Source organism: Mixophyes fleayi, chromosome 1, assembly GCF_038048845.1.
Source record: "Mixophyes fleayi isolate aMixFle1 chromosome 1, aMixFle1.hap1, whole genome shotgun sequence".
Lineage (NCBI taxonomy): Eukaryota > Metazoa > Chordata > Amphibia > Anura > Limnodynastidae > Mixophyes > Mixophyes fleayi.
The window spans coordinates 333,455,751-333,466,612 of NC_134402.1; the positions used below are offsets into that span (position 1 = coordinate 333,455,751).

Consider the following 10,862-nt stretch of genomic DNA (forward strand, 5'->3'; position numbering starts at 1 on the left):
CTAAAATGGATAAGAATCTGTCAAAGTCGAATAGTTGGATGAAGTCGTTCTAAATGAATAAATATTGATTGTAATAGTTTTCAGTGCGATTGCATAGTACGTATTGTAGGACATAGTACGCCATGTCATACTAGGGTTAATTACGCAATCGCACAGGTAAACAGAGCAAATATACTTACATACACACCTACATTTGTAAATAGTTTACATTTAATAAAGTTCCAACTCACATTCTCCTTTTAGTTCTCTTTGTGTACATTGGGACATCAGTTTTTTTTTTTTCAAACCAAACTGCATATAAACAGGCACTGGCCCAGGTACTCTCTCTGACTACAGACTTCAGGATTGAATGACTTTTACTAGATTCAGTGCGCAAGCGCAATGTATCAGTTATACTTTATTGCATTTTCTTATACAATGCTATTAAATCTCTTGTGCGTTGGAACTACATTAAACACATTGGACAATCTTTATTAGCGACGATAGAAACGGACATTACAAATCATAACTTGAAATACCTGTAGCAGATCTTAGAGGGTTAATCAGTAACACTGCTCAATTAAGAAATTCTGCACCAAAACCATAGCAACAAATATATTAAAGAGTAATTTGCCGACTGGTTGCTTAGAGCAAGGCTGGGTGAAAAGGTCAATCCAAATCTGTGGATTTTTTTTTTAAATAAGTGTAGACCTTAATGTGCAAAATAGTCCAAGAATGTCCAATTTATAAATAGATTTTGAGGAGTGGTAGACAGAGGGACTCGCTACAGCTTTGTACAGATCCTCCCTGCTGACTGCTTTGTTATTATGGATGCTTTAAGCTCAACAAAACAGCACTACAGCCAAATTGCGGTGGCCTATGTACTAAGGGGCATACTGAATTGGTTGTCTTTAGAATTCATGCAGCTGTACTCCTCACTGACTGTTATAGGTACAGTTATCCTACTGTGGGTCTGCATAGCTGCTTAGTTCCGTTTCCGCTTCGGCACAATACATTCCATTCTATAGATTGCTGCCAGTCCAACAGGCTGAACAACTAGCCGGTTCTTGGGCTTGTTCTGGGAATTCAGCTGCCGATGTCACACTTCTATCCTATATCTCACCTTTGGTCAGATACACTTATATAGTGTACTAGCATCTACTTTATTTACGCTCTGCCAACATTTCTACGTTATAAGGTCAATGTCAGCAGTTTGAACTAACTAGCATGAAAAGCTATTCACACTCGTTTGTTCAATTTATACGCCGTCCCTCTGAAGATCAAGTATCTGGTCAATAAGCTGCTTGTTAGGTACACACTCTAGTCAGTACATATGGGATTGGGTTTACGTTGCATATCCAAAAAGTTGTATTTAGCCCATAAGTTTAATCAAAGTTGCTGTAACCCTCACGTGTTAAAAAACTACAATGGTACCAGTAATTACAAATGCACTGAATCAATGCCCAACAGATTTTCTGTAGCAAAGGGACTAAACCCAATTAGAGCCAAGGATTAGTTGATCAAGGCCTAAAGTGACCCAGTTTTCAAAGTGGTTATGTTGGGGGTATGCTGAATCCAGCATACATTGTTTGAGGATAAATCAATGATGGATTAGAACAGGAAACTTATAAATTAGGCAGGGTTGCCAACCCTTGTTAATTGTTTACAGACAAGTTTCTAAAAAAATTAGCGTCAGCAATTTTTTACAACACCGTTTGATTGGAACTTCTACATTCTAAGCAGATTTAATTAATTTAAGGCACTTGTTTGAAAGTGTATAGGCTTTAAATGGTTTTGATACCAGTTGTAAAGCACACGTCAAAATATGTAAGCCTCTACTATATGGAAGAGATAGCTGGCAGCTCATTTCAGTAAATTTTGCATATTTAAGGGTGCATTTTATCCAAAGTTATCCTGCTCAATGGAATGCAACTCAGTGCAACATTGTGCTTCAGCATACCTGCTGAGCATTTACAAATTGTGATTTAGATGAGCTATAAATACAAAGAGCTTCTTGTTTTTGGCTACATTAGAAGTTGCATAATTAGGTATATGCATCATGAACGAGACATCATAAATCCAGTCAAACAGGATATAACATTTGCTTCACCTAAAGGAGTTGACCTGAATAAATACCTAATCTTTCTGGAAGGATTTAATTAATGAGGACAATGGCATAAACTAATATCTCTTTCTGGCTCCAGTTAGAGTTCAAAATGAGATTGACAGTCTTCATTCATATTTTAGTGGAGAAAATAATATAAGCCCCTTCTCAACTAGTAGCACCAGAATAGTCCCATACAGAGCACACCTGCCATTCAGGAGATATTCACAGATGTTGTGTCTTACTGTAATTATGCTACACGTTTAGACAATTGTCACCAGTGCTACCAGAAAGCATTGGATATGTTTGAACGTAAATTATTGCAGGAAAAGTGAAGCTTGTCACAGCAGTTTGAGAAGTGTGTTTGTGCCCCTCACTAATCAACCAGAAAGGGCTCCGTGACTACATCTGACCCTTTGACCAGGGTTTTATGTATCTCTCAGGGTGTTAAAGTTGAGGTCCAAAATCTAAAGATTATTTACCTCTGAATCCCTTCTGCCATGTATTTCGCTGACTTTCTGCTGCCAGAATCAGTTATTCCATTCTTACAAGTAGGGCCAATTATTAGAACCTCCATATGGGTAAGTAAATGTGGTGTGTATAGATCCAGTATGCATACTATACACATCTTATCGAGATCAATCAGACATCAATTAGAACTGATGCAGAATGCATTTGGATGATAATTACCCATGTACCAATTCGAGTGTACAATTTTATCATCTATGTCAATGACTATATGTTTAAATACTCACTCAATCTCTTTTTTTTCAGCTTCCTCTTGGGTAAGATCTTCTTCCACACCATAGTCCAAAACAGACCCAACTCCAAATGCGCGATTGCGTCTTATTAGTGGCTTAATTGAATCCTGGTCTTCTCCAGCAACAAACTGTCCATAGAAGGTCATCTTCATTAGTATTTCAAAGAGCCTCTGTCCAAGTACTTTTCTTGCTAATTGGAGCAGCTTAAAGGAAACCACAAAAAAAACAGAGGTTTACTAGTTACATTTTTGCACATACATTTTGCAAATTAGATTTCCTCATAGATCAACATTCAGTTCTGTAAATTTTTGCTTAATCTGTATGATTATAAATATAATTTCTCCATGCAATATATATCATATATTTGGTATGCAATTTCCTCCTTACCAGAATTTCACTCCTACAATAAATTTTGAATGTAGCAGCGTGACCAATATTCATTGCTTCACTCTGTCAGTCCCTACATTGGTAGCCAATACTTTACTGAAGCAATTATTAAATATTTCTACCAACATACAAAGCCATTAACAGACCTGCACCAACATACATCTCCTCCTTTGTTTCAAAATATCTTGCAGCACAGCCCCTCCGCTCACCCAAATAATTGCGCTTATTGTCCATACTCATACTCCCATTCCCTATTATAGGACTTTTTTGGGAATGCACCCACCCCCGTGGAATGCCCTTCCTAGCACAAAAAAAATTCCCCTTAAGTGGCACTTAAGTTTACAATCTATAGAGTGAAAAGTGTTTGATACATGAACTTGTCAGCAATACCCTCTTATTGCTTTGTCTGTCTGTTAATACCCAATCCTATTTTATTATTGTGCTTGTCCCCAATTGTAAAGTGCTATGGAGTATGATGGCACTATATAAATAAATGTTAATATTAACAACATGATGCCCGTTTTCTGTCAGTGCAGTCCGAAACATTAACTAATCCCTTCAATAGTAACTGAATGTACTTCACAAAAATGAAATAGATATATATATCTATCTATCTATCTATCTATCGGAGGCAGTTGTGTTGAGAGTATTGAGCTTCCTCACTGTGGTCGGATATACTCATCTTGCCAAAATCACAGCACAACTACTTGCTAATCAGGTCACAATTTAACAACGAAGCGCTGACCAATTTAATCACTGTAAAGAGCACATTGAGGGTTATTTACCAACATTGTTCAAAGATAAGCCATTTACCGAATGCCTCTTATACTGAATTATACATAGCCGCCTACTCTCCTGGAATGTCCAGACTTGCGAGTTTCAAAGAATTCTCCCGGGAGAGCAGTGCAAACTCCCGCATCTGCCCATTTTCCTAGTGAAGTGAGTGGGGTTTAATGATGCGATTTACAGCGAATTGTGCCAACCTGGCCCGCGCCCACCACTGCTATACGCCAAAAATTGCAGCGTTAAGAAGTGTGGGATGTAGTTTAATGACACGATTCACACACCACACCCCTGGACTTGGCAGCGTGATTTCCCCTCCAAGATCTCCCAGAGCAGATCGAAGTATTTCGAACTATTTAATAGTGTTAGTTCTTGAATATTTACGTGTGTTGTTTACTTGTGTTTTGTACAAGTGGAAACTGGGTAAGGTTGCTTGACAGCATTCATACCTTTGCAATTTGATTACATAGACTTTACAAGCCTTTATGACACAAATTTCCATTAACCTGAAAATTTACAATTTTCATGGAATTAGTTCGTAATAACTAGAACTATAAACATACTACCTATATTTAGTCCACAACCAAGATGATTATGCAAACAATAGTTTTTCGTTGCTGCTCCCCCCCCCAACTTAACATATATCGCCATACTTTTTTTTTTTTTTGTTAATATTAAACTGAATAAATTCCAGGGAAACTGCATCAAAAGTGTATATGTTTTATTTGATCTAATTTGGGTGTTTACTTGTAGCTGAAAAACAGCAGGCATGGGATTTTATACAAGCACGCCATGATCCAGATCAAAATTCAACATACAGGCATGGCAGCATAGTATTAACAAATAAATGTTTTATATTAATTTGAAAAAAACAAAACTATTTTAAATCATTAAATTAAAAAAAATACACCAACGGCAATTTACTTAGGTTCAAAGACTCCATACATGAGTTGCAATCTTAGAAAGTTGATGTACGCTTTACATAACTTGCAATAAACATACCCTCTAAAACAAAAATAGACATAACTGGGTGAGGGCCTTCTGCATTCTGCAGTAGAGTGACTAGACTTGAGTGGTCAGCATGATGTGCGTTAGCCTATGACACTCGTCTAGCTCCTTATTTAATAATTCAGTAGCGTGCGAGAGAGAATAAGTCAGAATAGGCAATAGACCTGGAGGCTGCGTGTAAATGCTGTCCAGGGGACGCCTGTTGCCCAACAGTGTTCTAAAGCAATGTGCTCCATAGCACTGTTATTTGTTTTTCTCTGCGAAAAGAAAAGTCTCATGCGCACAAAGACACATGAAACGGATCTTGAGAAGTGGCCATGGTATTGCAGTGCACACGAGACTCTAGTACATATTTGTTAGGTTAGAATAAACATAACTTTAGAGAAGTAACTACTAACAGTAACCAGGCAAGACTAACTTTTACACTACTATTTGCTTATAATCTAGGAAGCATCATTACAACAATAGGGATACACGAGGATTATACTTGTAGTTCTAATGTGAAAAACTTAGTTTTGATTATAGGAGATGCCCATCCTCGAACATCAGAAAACCAACCCTTTTAATGGATAACATTGCAATGAGTCTCACCAATAACAGTCCATTAAAAAAGATCAGTTTGCATTGCACTTACTACAGTAGAAACATTTGTAAAATAGTGTCTGCAACACACTCCTATACTGCAGGTGAAATCAGGGCAAGGGTGATGTCACAAAATGATTTTGATGCCTGATTTTACTATAAAATAGGCCTGTGTGTGCACCCATCATCCAATCTAACAAGAAGTGATCCACACGCAGCCTGAGATCCACATTGAATTTTTTACAATTTTGCAACATAAAAAGTGTCTGGCCAATGATTTTGCTGTTTAGCTCTCCGGCAAATAGTCAAGATCATAGTCAAGAATTTGTCATCAAATCTTCTATATTCACAGCTATTAAAAAGACACAAGTCAATCTAAGAAAAAACAAAAACACAAGTTTACTGACCAAAGAGGAGCTATCCATTTTTGCAACCTCTGACATAGCAGTGACTATACTGTACATTCAGAGTCAGTGCTAGAGCTACACCCCCCTCCCACTCACAAGCATCACTGCCAGCCCTGCTGCCTCTAACTTTGGGCAGGCAGGTGATGTGGCCCTTGGCTGTGACATCATAGCAATAGTTGGACTGTGCCACAACTTGCAGTATTTATGTCAAACAGGGAGTCAGAAAACCTTGCTGTGGAATAATAAGATAAGATAAGTAGTATTGCAATATTGTTATTATTCCACTGCAGGACTTCATCAGTAGGACTCTGCAGTGTTATGCCGCTCACCGCTATCTTTTCTGATACTGGAACAGATATGTGCATTTCCCATTGGCGGCTTTGGAAGGGATTGCTTGCATGACTCAAAAGTTGGACATGAACTCTTTTATTAAGTGTTTTTCCAGCAGGGCTTCTGTTTGAAATCATGCACAAAGGAAAAAGTGGAGAAAATGCATCAATTACATGGTAGAGGACAATCAAAATTATTTGGTTTAATGTATTTATAGTACAACACAATCTTTTTCAATGCTGGATACAGTTGGCCAATACTGCTGCTAAGTCAAAACACTGAGCAACACAATCACTATAACTGTAGTTTTGAAAAAGTAGAGATGTTGCCTATAGCAACCAATCAAATTCTAGTTGTCATTTATTTAGTACATCCAAAAAAAAATGAGTTACAATCTGATTGTTTGCCATCTCCACTTTTTCAAACCTACAGCCTAGTAAATACCCCCCCCCCCCCCTGCCCCCTCTGTGTTTGTACAGAGTGGCTGAATCACTTGCGGACCACATTGGGGCCTGTTAGTGCAGTCAGGAGATGACCACAGTTGTCTTCTATCCAGATTTATGATCAAGCTGGATAATGATCATGAATTCCAATTTAATAGTAAAATCCTAAACATCTACTGTCAAGTCTCATTTTGTCACATTATTATTATAGATTATTGCTGAGCAATGTGCTCCTTTTGGGTCACACATGTGGTGATATCAGGCCAAATGTGCAACATCGTCTCATGTATGGCCAATTTAAGAAACACTACCATGACAGTCCATAGTCACCAAAAGTGGAGTTGGTAAAATTGATTATGTGCAGTAAAAGTCCTACAATGATAGCCTTTACTGGCTGGGAGATAACATGATGGTCTCTTCTGACCATCGTCTGGAGGTTTCTGAATCAAACAATTCCACAGGAAAGTTCCTGATAACTTTAGATAATAGAAGCACACCTATGACATTATCCTCACAGCAGGCAGTGCTGTGAGGATAAACTTTAGTCATGGACAATAGTTTTGAGAATGACACAAATTTTATTTTTCACAAAGTCTGCTACTTCAGTTTTTATGATGGCAATTTGCATATACTCCAGAATGACATGAAGAGTGATCAGATGAACTGCAGTTAATTTCAAAGTCAATCTTTGCCATGACAATGAACTTTATCCCAAAAAAAACATTTCCACTGCATATCAGCACCATCACAAAAAGATCTGCTGACATCAGGTCAGTGATTCTCTCATTAACACAGGTGAGAATGTTGACGAGGACAAGGCTGGAGATCACTCTGTCATGCTGACTGAGTTAAAATAACAGACTGAAAGCTTTAAAAGGAGGGTGGTGCATGAAATCATTGTTCTTCCTCTATTCCTCCGTTAACCATGGTTACCTGCAAGCAAACACATGCAGTCATCATTGCATTGCACAAAAAGGGCTTCACAGGCAAGGATATTGCGGCTACTAATATTGCACCTAAATCAACCATTTATCGGATCATCAAGAATTCCAAGGAGAGTAGCTCAATAGTTGTGAAGAAGGCTTTAGGGCACCCAAGAACGTCCAGCAAGTGCCAGGACTGTCTCCTAAGGTTGGTTCAGCTGCGGAATTGGGGTACCACCAGTGCAGAGGTTGCTCAGGAATGGCAGCAGGCAGGTGCGAGTACATCTGCACGCACAGTGAGGCGAAGACTTTTGGAGGATGACCTGGTGTCTAGAAGGCCAGCAAAGAAGCCACTTCTCTACCGGAAAAACATCATGGACAGACTGATATTCTGGGTACAGGGATTGGACTACTGAGGACTGGGGTAAAGTCATTTTCTCTGATGAATCCCATTTCAGATTGTCTGGGGCATCTGGAAAAAATAACGCTTGTCCGGAGAAAGAAAGGCGAGCGCTCCCATCAGTCCTGTGTCATGCCAACAGTAAAGTATCCCGAGACCATTCATGTGCGGGGTTGCTTCTCAGCCAAAGGACTCGGCTCACTCACAAATTTGCATAAGAACACAGCCATGAATAAAGAATGGTACCAAAACATCCTCCAAGAGCAACTTCTCCCAAACATCCACAGTTTGGTGACGAACAATGCCTTTTCCAGAATGATGAACACCATGCCATAAGGCAAAAGTGATAACTAAGTGGCTTGGGGATCAAAGCATCAAAATTTTGGGTCCATGGCCAGGAAACTCCCCAGACATTAATCCCTTTGAGAACTTGTGTTCAATCCTCAAGAGGCAGGTGGACAAACAAAAATCCACAAATTCTAATAAACTCCAAACATTGATTAGGCAAGAATGGGGGGCCATCAGTCAGTATGTGGCCCAGAAGTTGATTGACAGCATGCCAGGGCGAATTGCAGAGGTCTTTAAAAAGAAGGGTCAACATTGCAAATATTGACTCTTTGCATAAACTTAATGTAATTGTCAATAAAAACCTTTGCCACTTATGAAATGCTTGTAATTTTTCTTCAGTATACCATAGCAACATCTGACAAAAAGGTCTAAAAACATTGAAGCAGCAAACTTTGTGAAAACCAATACTTGTGTCATTCTCAAAACTGGGCCATGACTGTATATTAAAAGCAGAGAATACAATATTGAAAATGCTTTGATTTATTATTGTGATATGTGAATGAGGAAAGCAAAGACTGCTGTTATCATACACTTCTACTAAATGCGACATGTAGTCAGTGACATATGGGAACTTGTAACCGAAATCTCTCAGCTACTAGTGAGCAAATTTTGAATGGGTTTTTGTAAAAAATTTCTTATCCCATAAAAGAAAAACATCCTTTCACCATTATTTCCACTTTAGGAATAGCAGTCTTTAACCGCTTTACAACAAATAAAGCACTAGTTGGCTTTAATTCACTGTGCAAACTTTAGGTCACATGTTTGCTCTAGTTTTCTTTTTAACCATATGTGGCAATCAAGACTGTACAATGTGAAATGATTTACCATTACATATATTAGCCTTGTTAACCAGTCAGTACATGCTTTTGCCATAATTTATTCCTACTCATATATAGTGAAGTATTTTCCAGAAACTGACATGTCACTGTGGCATGGTTTTGATTCTCAGAAGACAGACAATAAAGATCTTTTACACAACACTTTCACTTTTTAGTGTAGCTTATCAATTATTACTATTACTTATGCCATTAGCATCTTACCTGCTGATTATTGTCAACTACGCTATTAACAGAACAGAGCCAGAAAACCAATAGACTCCTAAGCAGCTCCCACGTGGGTTTACTTTTATAGGCTTCCTGCGTGTTCTCAAAATTCATAGTAACAGAAGGACAAGACTTCAGTACCACATTCTCAATTCTTCCTACGTGATCTACTTCTGAACCCGGTAGCCACTGCTTCATCTCTGCTTGCCCATGTTGTGCCTTGGTCTCGGCAGTCCCTTTCACCTTCGTAGTTGCCGTTGTGGATCTCTCTCGTATTGCGATCAGTGTATGAGTCCTGATGCTCAAGGCAAGTCTGGTTACAGTGGCCATTTTGCTACATGCCATTTGTGATGCCTACTAGTAGCAGCTCAGTACACGTGAAAGCTGCGCAGAGATGATACTTAAGGCGTGATAGGGAACTCCCGAGCATTAAAAGCACCGAGAGCAGACAAGCTCTTCCTCCCGCCAGTACACACCCCTGCTTCCTGATTGGCCCAAACCAGATTGTGTAATAGATAGCAATGTAAACCTGCACGCTAGTCTAGTCATCATATGTCTTGTAGCAGCTCTGGGGGAAATAATATTGTAGGCTCATGTAACATCTTTGTAACAAATTTTACTTGCCAGAATTAAACCCGCACTTATTTTTTAAGTAACAATATAAAAAGGTAACCTAAGTTAGAAGATATAACATACAGTAGCTCAATATAATATTTATATCGGAAGACCATAAGTCATTTTAAATGTGTCATACTTGGCGACAGCAACACTTTTTATTCAGATGAACAGACTTAACGAAAAGATAAAGTGGAAGTTTTTATTAGGATTCCTGTATTTTGTTGATAGCCAGCTAACTCTGCAGTCGAAAAAATTATCCAGGTATTGTATGTATAATCACCTGCCTGGAGATACACAAGACAAGATAGTCTGGTGTATCTCCAGGTAATTATACATACAATGCCTGGATAATCTCCCCCCCACTTTTGTTTTATTTCTGGTTAAATGAAACGAATTTTTCTGGCACCAGATTTTTCTTGCACTGCAAATGCAATTGAAAAGTTCTAAAATAAATTGTAAGGCAAGGACATAGAAGGTAGACAAAATAAATGCAGACATGAAAATAAAAGGTAATTAAGGGTATGGAGGACACTGCTAATTAGAGAGCTCCAGAGCCGTAACTTCGAATTCTAGCGCCTGGGGCGAGAAAGACAAATGCAGCCCCCCTAGCCCTCAATTTTAACTAAATGAACCTAAAATATTCCTAAATTGCGCCCCCCTTCAGTGTTGCGCCCTGGGCGGTCGCCCCTGTCGCGCGGCCCTAGTTACGGCCCTGGAGAGCTCACATTCTAAGTGGAAGAGGGTGC

General features: G+C 38.8%; 1 protein-coding gene across 1 annotated transcript in view; it reads right to left on the reverse strand.

The window, feature by feature from the left end:
- The window catches only part of PRODH (proline dehydrogenase 1), a 99,526-nt gene extending 89,591 nt beyond the window's left edge, over positions 1-9,935 (reverse strand). Inside the window, exons 1-2 of the mRNA XM_075214747.1 lie at positions 9,496-9,935; positions 2,839-3,047 (exon numbers count right to left, since the gene is read on the reverse strand). Coding sequence (XP_075070848.1) covers positions 2,839-3,047; positions 9,496-9,843 — 557 coding nt within the window. The 5' untranslated portion in view covers positions 9,844-9,935. The remainder of the gene's footprint in view (positions 1-2,838; positions 3,048-9,495) is intronic.
- Positions 9,936-10,862: the final 927 nt, after the last annotated feature.